The following is a 14391-nucleotide window of genomic DNA, read 5'->3' on the forward strand; positions in this document are numbered from 1 at the left end:
CATTTGTTTCTTGTACACTTTATGCACACAGCCTGAGGTAATTTTACACAATATTTTTAGTAATTTTGTGCATGTAACAAAATTTTGACCATGTTCTGTGACCTGTCACATGAGGTCAGGTGTGGAATTTTCCACTTGCGGCATCATGTCAAAGTTCAAAAAGTTTTGGATTTTGGAGCATTTTGGATATTGGATTAGGGATGCTCAATCTGTAATAATTATGAGCAGCTAAGAAGCTACTTAATGAGGTGCTGGGACAAGTTAAATTTCAAGCATACTAATTGGATCAAGAAAAATACTTAGGCAAATAGGGGCTTCCTATTTACAATTTTTTCCCTAAGATTCAGTCACCATTTTGGTTCCTTTTCACTCTTCTAAAATTTTAGATGTGTTTGGTATAAAGAAAACAAAAAAATGTTCATCAAACTTTTTTAATCAGGATGTTTATGCTTATGTGGTGGGACTTAAAAACCCCACAATTCCTAGCTTTTATAAAATAGGCTTCAGAGACACAAGGCAAATGTAATTACAAGAGTAACATCTTTTCCATGGACTTTTATCCAGTTCTGCCCATCCACATTCAGGTCCCTACACATTACCAACCTAAGGTCTCCAGGGCAGCCACCGTGGGGGGTGTGCCCTCCACGGTTCCAGAAATGTATTCACGGGCACAACAGATTATTGTGCTGAGGCTAGGGATCCAATTAGCTATGAAACACACTTCTGTATGCTCGTTGGAAATTTTAAAAAGTTTCATAATTCCCTTCTACGGAAATTTTCTTTGTCACCTCTAATATACATATATATATCAACAGGATAATGCAATATTATCCATTAAAACTACAATATGTGGCCATAAAGACATATGGTAACTAAATCCGAGCAGCAGCTGTAAGTCTTTTTCCAAGCTACTTCCTGTATCTGAGATTTACCTCCGATTCTGAAAGGTTTATGGGAATGTTCAAGATGCCAAAAATCCATTAACAGTATGAAATTATTACCTTCTGGATTTTACTGCTCATCGTGATCATCTTTCAGAATCAAGTGCTTGAAATAAGCACAATTAAAATTTTAATCAGTCACCTGTAGTTGTTGAAAGGGCAGAAGTTTTCCCTGATGGTGATAATAATAGTATGTCATAATAAGAACAATGAAAGTTGTAGTAAAAGAAAAATACCAGCTGTTCTCTGTTGAGCCTGCTTCTGTGTGGACCTTCAGGAATTTCATACTTTTCTTCCTGTTCACATACTTTTCTTCGTAGACATGCTTTTACCCCTGACAAAAACACAAAAATTAAAGCAAAATAAATATCAAGTGAGCATTACTTCTCTTTCATTAAAATTAAGCAATTTACCTAAGTGGTTTTTCTTCTTCATGGCAGTTTTTAAGTATTATTCTAAAATGCAAACAGAAATCTTACTTATGCCAAAACAAAACATAACACAATTGGTTTTCCATATAAAGAAAAGATTTAAAATATTCTTTCTTTGGAGGATTAAGCCATAAGTTAGTACTGAACACTAACTGTAATTTTAATCTCCTTTCTGAAAAACCTAAGCCAGGATACTATTTCAAACACACACACAAAAGTCTACATTTTCACTCATAGCAATTACCCAAATTTAAGGTGAATAAAAAGTCCATGATGCAGTCCTGCCCACAATAACCTAAACTGAGCACTTACCATCTACACTGCTCATTTTGGCAGCTATATGTCTAATCGTCTGTTAAACTGTAAGTGATCTGACATGACGGAATGAGCTTTAGTCTACAGCACCTAGCTCAGCTAGCCACACAACAGGGGCTCAACAGTGCTTGCTAAAATAAACAGGCAGAGCTTGGGATAGGTTTGGAACGTGACAGGAACACAACTGAGGTCACCAGTGTAGAGATGATTTGGTTGGGCTTTGCAGGAAAAAAAAGCATTCTTTTGATGGCTTGAGTAAGTCTGTTCACAGCTTCAGGTTAAAAAGCAAGATGCAATAGAGACAGCTCAGCCTGGCACTGTTTAGAGTCATTCCACTGCCTGGCACCTGGGTGGGGAAACCCTAAGTAGGGCCACTGGCTGACAGCCAGTACCAATTGTCTCGCTAGGCTCTAGAAATGAAAGGAACCCTTAGGATGCCCAGGACCAATCATGAAGGACATGGTCAGCTTCAGCTAGAGACAACGTCTTGGATAATGCCTGTTCACCAACAGGCAAGGGAACTGATGGCATGTATATATATATTTATTATGCTTCTGTTCTGATAGCATATAACTACTAAATTTGAGATTTGGAGTTGAAGGACTTGGCTATCCCAATTACTTGTTCTGGAAGTTTCCTTGCCTACGGAAATAAAAAATGAAAACAGTGTTTTTCACCGGGCTTCTGTGGATAAAATGCAAGAAGCATTCTATAAACTAGATACTATAATGAATTATCTTCATTATAAAAACAAACCCTCCATACAATTTCCTATTTGTCTTTGAGGTTGTTTTGCTCAGTATCTCATTTTATCACTGAGGGTAGAAACCATGTATTATTCATTTATGCATTCTTCAGAATTTCATACACTCTCCCATAGAACAGGAGTTTAACAGCAGAGGGTATCGGGAAAGTTGAAACAATAACTCAGGTATCCCGTTCACTGTCTAGTGTTGTTAACACAAAGGAACAAAAGTTTTTTAAAATTCACTATGGACACAGCATTGATAAGATTGTATCCACACCAATAAAAATAAGTAATTGTATAGCACCTGTAAGAGTTCAGAGTTACACATAGTTTTGAATATCAAACTATTATATCCTGTTATCACTTGATATCTAATGGCTTAAAACGACCAGAAAAAAATCTATGGCTGCATAAACATATACTTTAGATCGAGGATTAGACATGTATGTTGGATATACTACAGTGTTTTGGAAACCTCTTGAAAAATGCTAGTGATAAAGTTCTGTCCAGCTGATCCCTACTTACTTCAACAGTAAATTGATTCCAACACAGGAGCTGAACCACTACTCGGCATGTAAACTCTGCATTTGCCTGTAAAAGGGCTCCTTTCTTGACTGAAGGGTGGCCAAGAACCAACAGTTAATCTGCTACCCAGAACTGTCCTGGGATTGCATCTACTATAAATTTAGATTCACTTGTGTATGAGTGAAATGTCTCTTGACCTACAATGATTTTTTTTTTTTTTTTTTTTTGAGACAGAGTCTTGTACTGTCACCCAGGCTGGAGTGCAGTGGCATCATCTCGGCTCACCGCAAGCTCCGCTTCCTGCGTTCACACCATTCTCCTGCCTCAGCCTCGGGAGTAGCTGGGACTACAGGCGCTCACCATGCCCAGCTAATTTTTTGTACTTTTAGTAGAGACAGGCTTTCATCGTGTTAGCCAGGATGGTCTCAATCTCCTGACCTCGTGATCCGCCCGCCTCGGCCTCCCAAAGTGCTGGGATTACAGGCATGAGCCACCACACCTATAATGATTATCTTGAGAGCAAAAACTTATACTGGAGAAGATAAAGAAACGCAGTGTTTTCCGAGAGTAAGTAATGGTTCACTTTAGACTGACTCAAACTTGATGGTACAATCAGTTTTAAACTTTCTTCTTTATTACCCCACACTGACACAATAACAGAACTTCACCGGATTATAGGAGTCAATCAGCAGAATTTGGAGTACGCGACAGAACTGAAAAAACTGGTACTTTCTGGGGAAAAAAATGTGTTTGAGTCCTGTTTATAAATGTTTTATTTATTCTAATCTTGTAACTTGAATTTTGAAAATACCCAGAATCAAATTACTTACGAGGTAGAAAAGACCCTGAAGAGCTAGTCCTACTTTGTTGTTTTATAGATTCGCACAGTCAAGTGCAGAAACAGAGTGACTTGCTAAGATCACTAATAGCAAAGATAAAGTGAACCACTTCCTAAAGCAACAGACTTCCACATCGGTGCTCTTCCTATATCACATTTACAGGCCAAGTATCCCTTATCTGAAATGCTTGAAACCAGAAGTGTTTTAAAATTCAGTTTTGTTTTGGATATTGGAATATTTGCACATACATAATTAGGTATATCTTGGCAACAAGACCCACGTCTAAAAAAGAAATTCATCTATGTTTCATATACACTTTATACAGATAAAACATGTATGAAGATAATTTTATATACTATCTTCAATAGTTTTGTGCATAAAACAAAGTTGTGTCTGCGTTTAGACTGTGAGCCATCATGTGAGGTCAAGTGTGTCATGCTGGCACTCAAATAGTTTAGTATTTTACAGCATTTTGGATTTTCAGATTAGGAATGCTCAAACTGTGTTAAACACCTATTATGTACAAGAGAAGTCATAATCTCTTCCGTAAGAAGAAAATCCTGCTGTTTCGTGTCACTTTATTTCAATAATCTAATCCTGAACTTTCATTAATATTAGAATGCTCTATCTCAGACTGCCTAATTTTAAATGAAATTTTATTGCTTTATTTTCCTCTATCAACAAGCAATCCATTACCAAATTTAATTTTTCAAGCACATTTAAAATTACGTCCATGTTTTAAAGATATTAAGGATGCCACTGAGATAATCTCAAGTCATGGTATATATAATAACAAAGAACACTCCCTACTCTTGTCCAGAAATTCTAAGAACTTCATATTATGTAAATTTCTGTTACAAAGTTAATTAAAGAACAAAGGTTAATAGTTTATACATAGACAAACATGAGAAGATTCATTTTTCAGATTCAGCTTTTCCCTCTTTTTCTATTTAAAATGGCTTACCTTTCAAAGAATAACAAATTTGGGAGCAGATTTGATTGTCAGAAAAATAATAAAATATTCTTTTATATTTTGCATTTATTTCAAATGTTAAAAGCAAAGATAATAGGCTTTTTGAAAAAAATGTTTGAATGCACAGTTGTTTCTGAAAATAATGGAGGACCAATATATCTTAAATATTAAAAAAATAAAATATTCTGGAAGTATTAATGATTTACATGTATTAGTGAAGTGGTATTCAAAAATACTAATAAAGCAGGAAATAATACACAGCCAGAGTTTTAGTCATTTATAGCTCTTGTTAAACAAAAATGAAATGGCAATATTAAATATGAAAAGAAAAAGTAGAATATCATTAATAAAATATGGAATAAGTTGTTCCATTGTTACTTCCCTGGGTTTAAACTGAGTAGAACCTGAGAATTTATTTGATTGTATATAAGTTTATTTTACACCTGTAGATACTAACAGACAGAACTCTCTTCTTATAAATTGTTATTAATAGAGAAGCATGAGAGCAGCATCATTTTATAAAAACTATGAATGCTATGTTACCTAATGTTCATCCAATGAGTAAAATACTTTACTATAATTGAATGTGTACATTGTGCAGTGCTCTGAAAACTTTAATTTTTCCATAATGTAGAATAAAACACTCATAAATCATAAGGCCTAACCAATCCAATGCTAAAAATCACACACCAATATTTTCTGGTCAAAGGAGAAAAAAAAAATTCTTAAAATACCAATTTATTCTATTCTGTTTGCTTTTTACTTTTCTAACTTTAAATGACCAAGGACACAACTGTTTGTTCTAAGAAAAGATCCTGATCAAAATTACTGTGATGGTAACAGCTACTAAAAGTACTTGTACCCTTCCCCAAATACAGCAAGAGTAGTGTAGCCAATGCTCATTATCTGCAGTAGTTATGTTCTATAAAGACGCTATGAACACCGAATTAGTGAATAATGAACCACTGCTGTTAAAGGAAATACAGGTTTATGTTTCTGTGAGCCTGTGGTTCCAGCATTTTCATCAACTGATCAATACTTTGTTTTATGTATGTTTCTGTTTATACACATTATTTATTGTATACTGTTGACTCATTAACATTAAACTTAGCACCAGCAGTACTACAATTAACACCTTAACAAAGCTTATCTAACACAGTATTTAATATTTTCCCTGAAAGGCACATCACAATCTTCTTGAGCTTAGACACATAAAACAGCACTTCAGCACTACATTATGAGGCCATTTTAAATAATAAAATCATCAACAAAAATACAAAAATGCAAAAAACATGGCATCAATAGACTGTGAAAGGGCCACTTGTTTACAGTGTGAGAGCTGGAAAAAGGAGGCAAGTATCACCTCGTTTGACCTCAGCTGGGGACACACTTGTTTGGCAACTAAAATTCTTCACTACTCTGTACATGTCTACAAAAGCACTGTGAGTATTGATTTGGGGATTACAAGAAAAATTTTAGCAAGTAAGAAAACTCACAAACACAGAATCCACGAACAATGAGGATTTACTGTATATTACTTCCAATTCAGGGGAGGGAACTGAAACGCTAAGAAGTTAACTTGCTTAAAGCCATTCAGCCATTAAGTAGCAGAATGTGAATCTGAACCTAAATCTGCTTAGTTTTCTAAAGGCTGTGTATTTCACACTGGAATATAACTGGTGGTACACAAGATAAACCTTGGGTATTATCTTAGCTTGATGTGAATATGTCAAACGCTTAAAAGCTGCTTGAATTGAGTGTTCCAAGGTGTTGTTTATTATAAAAAAGGTCAGAAGCAGAAGACTAACAACTGAGTACTCCATCTCTCCAAAAGCAGAGGTTTGTCAAGAGACCGAGTCTTTCGTGAATTGGGTCGTTAATGCATATTCAAATTCAACCTTCACACTCAGGACATCTATAATTACCCATCATGTCAATCTTAATTTGTTAGTTTTATCTGTGCTTTATTTGGCACTCATCTCTCTCTCCCCCATTGTTTTTAATATAAAAATCATATTCACCCAAGTTTGCTCAGCTGAGTTTCTGAATCTTTTAATTTTAAATTATCATAAATGTGCTTTGAAAATTGTTTTTTACATATAATAAAAATTATACTCTAAAAAGGGCATAAATTTTAATAAGCACTCACTGAATTAAAAACTACCTTTCTAATAAAGCTAATATAAAATATTAACTTTATTATACATTGAAAATGAGACTCAAAATTCTTGACTGGGTCAAAAATACCATACTAGAAGCCCTGCCAGTGTGCTGGAATTATGTCATATATTGTTTCTATATTAAAGATCAAACCAAAAACCATCAGGAATCCAGTGAAATGGTTAACTCAAATTCACTATATGTAAATTTTTTAATTTTCCTCATTACATAAGCAGGAATTCCGCTTCCCAAATCTATTCCCCTTCCCAAATCTCCTTCCCAATGATACCTGCAGAGCGTTCATAACTGTATCTTTAACTGAATATGGTGGCACAGAAAGCCAAGGACTGAACACTTCTATGATATCTCCTGTATCAAATGAATGGCTAATGTCTAATTGCAGAATTAAGTAGGCTGTGCTTACGCCAGCTGCTTCTCCATTTTATGGGTTTATTTGACTATTTACAAAAAATACATTAAAATGACATCTATTGCTCCTGACAACGTGCTGGCATTAGTCAATCAACAGAATTTAACCTTAATAGATACTAGAATCCAATAAGCATGCCATCAAGAAAAATGAGATGGCAGATACCAACAGGGCAGCATGGTACTTCAATGGGAAGGAGCCAGTGTAAGTCTTAATTCATTAAGTATTCAGTATCATGAGAGTTGTGTAGTAAGTTTCTGTCAAGTAAGGCAAATCCAATGCTCTAATTATAATGATTGAGTTAAACAAATACACTCCTCTAATATGCTTTTACTCCAAGCAACAGTTTGCAAAATTCTTATGTCATCTAAGACTAACTAAGGAAGAATGAAAGTAGCTCTTTTTCTTTTCCTGAAAACAAAGGAAGTTTCCAGGTCTATAACTACATTTGAATGGTGGCAAAGTGCTTTGTTAGAGTTGCTGTCATAGCATAGAAAATCTCAAGAATTTTTTCAAAGCTGGGAGTGACATCTACTCCAAGGATTATGACTCAAGTGCCTACAAAAGCCAAGTAGATTACATAAATGTGTGAAGAACCTGGTGTGAAGTGGTAGGAAGCTATGGAGACTATAACAAACATCATACCTAAATATATAAAATTTAATTATGTTAGAAAAAACCACAGACATTGTATTTCCTTCAGCCCTCAGAGTCCTCAGTCTACCGATTTGAAACTTCTGATGCTTTGTCTAATCAACCTCTTTTATAGATAAGGAAACTTAAGTCCCAAGAGATTTAAGTGGCTTTCTCAGTGACATAACTGAGATGAGAACTGAAATATCCTACATGTCACAGATCAAGTTTTTTTCGTTAATCTTTATTCTTAGTTGGATCAATGTGTTTACTCAATCTGACATGCTAAGGTTGCTACTCTCTAACTTGTACCTTGTGAGTTTCAGAATGATGACATACTCCATAGACATTACCATAGTTACAAGTTCATATCAACTTCCTACTGAACCTTTTTTAAGACAAATCAATTGAGTTGATTTACTAAAAAGTAAAATAAGAATGAAATGCTTTAAAATAAACTTTCAGCAATTCAAATGGTGATACATTATCAATGCAATGGAAGAATCTACCAGCCAAACATTACTTAATTAACCCAAGCCTAAATAATGACTAACATTTTAAGATTTTATTTATAGAATAAAAGTTAAGCAATCTGCAGCAAGAATTTTTAACCTATTTTCCATTTAAAACACACTTACATCTTAAGATTTAAACTATTTTATATTTGTAATAAAGTTAATAAAGTCCATAATTATTCCATCAGTTTAGTAGAAAGTAAACTCTTATACTTCCTTTTGAAGAAAAAAAAAAAGCAAAAAATACAAATACAAGACCACATTTTAGTTAGTTTTCTTGGCTAATAATTTCCTTACTAAAATTACCTTGCATGGATCAGTTGTTATTTATGTAAACATAACTTTTGCATAGGCCAGAATGATACATACTTGAAAATGTGTCAAGCCACTATCCTTATAAAATGTATGCTTTATTTCATCTTTGTTACTTTTCATATGTTCCTTTATAGTTGAAGGTTTGGACTGAAGCTATCACTTTGCAGAAACAAAGGATGAGCTACTTTTCTATTAAAACTAAGAGATCCTTTTAGCCCAGATGTATTCCTGATCATGTTCTCCATTTCATGTAAGCTTTCCTTTTCCCTGAAATCTTAATACTTTTTTAACAGAGGTAAGCAGCCCCATTCCTAAAGAACTGATTAACCCAAAGTAATTAACTCAGAGTCATTAAGGTAGCTCTGTCTACCTTAGCAAAGCCTGGAATTTTTGCATAATAATGAAGCTTATGAATTCCAGGGCTATAACACTTTTCTATAAAGAAAATTCTACTGTACAGAAGGTATTCTTTTATTCTAAATTGCTAATAACCACTCTCTCCTCCTACCTCATAAAAGCATATACATCAGTAGATGTATGTTTCTATTTTAGCTGCATGGACCACTGATGATGGTCATGGATTTATATTAAGCTTACTTTTCCTATAATAAGAAAAGATAATACAAATAAAAGGAAATTTAAAAAAGGAGGGGTGTTCCTGAATCCACAGTTAAACAAAAATGATGAGAGAATATAATGAAGGTGGAAGAAAACTTCAAAATGGAGATCTGTTAAATGCCCAAAGGAGGAGACGATTATTAACTATGCATGGAAAGCCCTACGTAGAATTTTCTCATTCTTCAAATCCCAGAGTAGTAAACAGATCTACATTTTAAAGAATTTTTAGGCCAGACCTGGTGGCTCGCACTTGTAATCCTAGCACTTTAGGAGGGCAAGGCAGGAAGATTGTTTGAAACCAGGAGTTCAAGAACAGCCTGGGCAAGAAAGTGAGATCTCTGCCTCAACTAAAAAGAAAAAAAAAAATTAGCCAGGTATGGTGGTGAGTGCCTGTAGTTTCAGCTACTCAGGGGGCTGAAGCAGGAGGATCACTTGAACCCAGGAGTTCATGGCTGCAGAGAGCTACGACTGCACCACTGTACTCCAGCCTGTGTGACAGAGTTACACGATTGTTATTCTTCTGGAATTAATGGCTATTTGTAACTGAAATAGCTATGGGAATCAGAATTAACCACTCTTAGTCAATACAAAATATCCTAAAAAAAAAATTAAAATACAGAATCAAACATCACTACTCCATATGAAAACAAATGTTCTAATAAAATAGTGTCATTAGATCTAAACTAGGGATGTTTAAACTAGGGATGTGTTTCACTCAAGATAATAGTATATAAGTAAAATAAACATTACAGAATTTCCTTCTGATTCTATTAAAAATCGACACCCAGACTGTAGAAGCAAAACAACTGTTTTGCAAATGACTCTATTTTAGACTTTTTAGTCAAGCAGACTATAACAGCACTAAACTTTAGTAAAAAGGGAAATCACAATAGGCAGCCTACAACAATGACAGAAATGAAAAAACAGTAGCATACTATTACTGCAATTTCTGAAAAACTTAAGAACAGAGAAATGAGTTTGAAATTTGAAACTTCCATGGCCAAAAGCGAGTTTGAAATTTGAAACTTCCATGGCCAAAAGTGAAAGGACAATGAAATAAAGGCTGAAAATATAAAATAAAAGCTAAATGTTCCCATTTAAGATTTGAGATATCTCATTAAATACTGTTGTGGGTCATTAAATCCTGGCTCCATATAAATATCATTTAGCAATTATTTATTTTTTGACATTTTAGTAAAAATTCTAGCTATCAGCATATTTATATGTAGAAATATATTTCTGCACATGACAATATGTGTAATTTGCTATTTTACTTAATGCATTGAGAAGCAGGTCAAATTCTATTGCAAAAATGTATTATTATTTCATAAATTTTTCTTAGGCAAAACTTGGTATCAATTCTAAGACCTTATATTATGAATAATATCAAAATACCAAAATAGTCTGCCTCTTTTAGGATGAATAATATCAAAATTATCTGTCTCTATATAGGTATGGTTAAAAACCCGTCTAATGTCCCAAAATTGTCCTATTAGTAAACTCATGCTCAGTGTTCTTTTGAAGTCATACATTAAAAGTTCAAATTTTTATATAAAGATGTCTGTTCTGATTAGGGCAATCACCATATTCAAATGTATTTGCTGGGTATGCATTAAACAGGTATAAGACCTGGTGTATCAGACAGGAGGAATAAACACATGTAGGTTTGAATTTCCCTAATTAAGACCAAAGCTCTTCCCTATTCAATTAATCTTTAGAAAAGTGAAAATACTTCCAATTATTACAACTTGAAAATTTGAATGCATTAATTTATTCCTAGAGACCTTAAATTTAATCTAACAGGCACACATTATTTTTAAAACTGTTATAAACAAATACTCCTCTTCAGTAACCCACCAATTTACTGTTGTTTCTCTTTGATTTTTTTTTTACCCACATGCATGCACACATTTATATATTGTTGAAAGTGAAGATATAATTATTTGATGTGTTTAAAATCTAAACAATTCCATTTTTCATAATATTTTAGTCTTAATATTTATCATATAAAATATGAATTTTTTTCCAGAGAATATCTTCAAGCATTTCAGAATTTTCCTAATCTTTCATATGTAGGTTATATTGCCTACTTCTTGCTATTAGAAGTAACACTGCAAATACTCTTTCTTTCTTCTGTATTTCTTGCATAGGGTAAATTCTCAGAACTGGGACTATTAGATCAAAGGATGTTAATTTTTTTTTATTCTTAGACAATCTTTGGTGGTGGAGGCCTTCTGTCAGCATAAAGTTGCCTAATCAATCGTAATTTATAGGAATGTTTTGGTACTTTTTTTTATAATTAGCGAAGTTTGTATAGAATAAAAATTGTATTTAATTTTAAAATTCCATAGTACTCTTGGTATCCATTTAAAGAAGAAAACTTGTTAGAATTTGTTTGAAAAGAATTAATGTGTTAGCCTGATTATGAGGTTATTACTTAAATGATGATGTAATGATTGTCTTCTAGGGTCCATCTCTCCTCAGCTAAAACAAAAATGAAAAAACACTCAATTTAGCCCTTTGCCATCTCACAGACATAAATCCAGCGTAAAATGTCTGGCACATTCCTTCAGTAATTCCCTTAGGTACTGGGGAATTTTACAACTTCTATAGCTGCAATTTTATTTAAACTTAGATGAGAGTGGAGAAGAGAGAAAGATTATTAAAGAAAAGATGACAGCAATCTGTTCTCCCCTTCAAAATGAGATAAGAAAAGAAGATGCAGAATTCAATTTCTTTTAGAAAAAAGGCTAAGACAAAAAAAATTTGAAAGCAGTGTACCAAAAGAACAGGTCAGTAGAAAACATTTTATCTTGGCCTAGTTTGCATCTTTAGGATACAGTTTCATCTTATTCATACTCTATGAGATTAGTAAGATGATTTATTTATATACCTTACATTCTTTTATTCTTATCACCTCTTTAATACGAAAATCACCCTTGTATAAGGGTGGTTACTAATGGCCTGTGAGAAATTAGCACCCAAACGAGGACTAAAGTAGAGTCTCCCTCACCAATTTGATGTTGAAGAAGGGACTTTTCTTATCTATAGCTCCTATTTCTGTAAAATATAAAATAAACATCATTCTGTAAAATATCTGTAAAAGAAATATAAGATAGACTGGATGGTCTGTAAAATTATGGCTTAGTCTCAGAATCTTCATGCTAAGTTCATTAATTGTGGCACTGTAAGATATTCTGCATAAACAATGTAGGAAAATAAGATATTAACCAATTAAGACAGAATACTTCAACAGAAAACTTCTCATAGTTAAATTTGGACCCAATGGATCCAAATCTTTTGTATAATTCTTTTTGTTAAATTGTTTAGTTTGTAAAATGAGTCGATTATCTACAGAAAAAATTACAAATAAAATTCCTCTTGAATCTATTTGGTTTATGAAAAATCCCATGAAAAGTTAATATGAAAGTTTCTTAATAGTTAATCCTGAAGTTTTATCTACCAGCAAGTTAATGGACAGACTCAAACATGAGACCTAGTTTTAAAAAGTCATAAATCTTTAAAATTAATTTTGAAAGCTTTGGTCCACCTATTATCTTTTAATAAGAATGGTTTTCAAATAGTTTTAAATAGCTCTGAAACATTTAAAAAAAATCAAACTGAGCCAGGTGCAGTGATGTGCATCCGTAGTACCAGCTACTCAGAAGGCTGAAGCTGGAGGATTGCTTGAGTGACACCTCGTCTCTTAAAAAACAAAGAATCAAACTGAGATGCTTGATAGAAATAGAAAGTATAGAAACTTTATAGTATAGAAACTATGTATAGAAACACGGTATAGAAACCATGAGAAATATATATTAGGAAAGAAGTATTTGAAGGTTCTTGCCTTCTTTTTGTAAACCCAGTGACTATTTAAAGGAATTGTCTCAAACTTTGAACTTGTCTCTCTTTGGACTCTATATTAGAAAATATGAGGATATGAACTTCAATAAGGGATTCCATCCATCCTTTATCCTAAAAGAACCACTGATATTAGAGGATGTTATTCACTACTGTGAGAATCACCAAATAGCACACTATTAAGTCAGTCTGAGTCCATCAGTGATTCTATAAAAATGACACGGCCAAGATATTAAAGTGACAAAACCTACATTTCCCAAAAAACGCAGATTTTATGGAAATGAATCATGTAGCCTGTATATGTAACCAAATGCCAGTTCAGCATATTCATAAGAACTGGACTCAAAAGTTAAGTGGTAAATGTCTTAACATTCAAAATTACATATGGCTTCTTTATTACTGCAACCTTATTATGAAGAAAATCTATTTCTTCCTATAGTCACTGGAAAGGTCTCTGGCACAGGTTTGATACAAAAGCATCCCTGATCATGAAACCATTTTAAATGAATTTTTAAAACACTGAGGCTCAATAAGACTTTCACAGATTTAAAAGGAAAAAGAAAGTTCAAAAATAAGTGAGACACATTAGTCCAATTACTTATACTTCTCAAACTTGTCATAACTAGGAGGGACTAATTAATAGGGATTGATGAGAACAGATGGAGTGGCATTGCTAGTCACAGCCTCTTAGCTGGATGAGACTGCATCGGTTGAGACAAGCATCACAAGGAAAGAAGCGGTAGCTGTATTTGAAAATGACATGAATACTAATTAATGAAAGGAAACTGTTTTACAAACCAAATCAACTTCAAACTACTGATTAAATTAATAATATAATTAAGATCTTGATAAATCAAGCATTCTACCATAAAACCTTCAAAGCACAAAGCCATAACGATTTTTATAAACTAATTTTAATCCATCAGTTGTTTCATAAAGGGTTTCATTAAATATACCCACTGTTCTTTTTTAACATCTTATTTAAAAATAATTATAGTTACAGGAAGTTTCAAAGGAATGTACAGACGTCCCACGTACCTTTCCTTCAGTGTCCAGTGTTAACATCTCACACCGCTATAACATAATA

The 14391-nt window shown here is 33.4% G+C and overlaps 1 protein-coding gene across 5 annotated transcripts in view; it reads right to left on the reverse strand.

The window, feature by feature from the left end:
• Positions 1–14391, reverse strand: part of BARD1 (BRCA1 associated RING domain 1) — an 84428-nt gene that overhangs the window by 2600 nt on the left and 67437 nt on the right. For all 5 annotated transcript variants that reach the window (XM_003907914.5, XM_017946902.2, XM_009182998.4 and 2 more), the window contains one exon: positions 1178–1275. In XM_003907914.5, the coding sequence (XP_003907963.4) occupies positions 1178–1275 (98 nt within the window). The remainder of the gene's footprint in view (positions 1–1177; positions 1276–14391) is intronic.

Source organism: Papio anubis, chromosome 10 (assembly GCF_008728515.1).
Source record: "Papio anubis isolate 15944 chromosome 10, Panubis1.0, whole genome shotgun sequence".
NCBI classification, from domain to species: domain Eukaryota; kingdom Metazoa; phylum Chordata; class Mammalia; order Primates; family Cercopithecidae; genus Papio; species Papio anubis.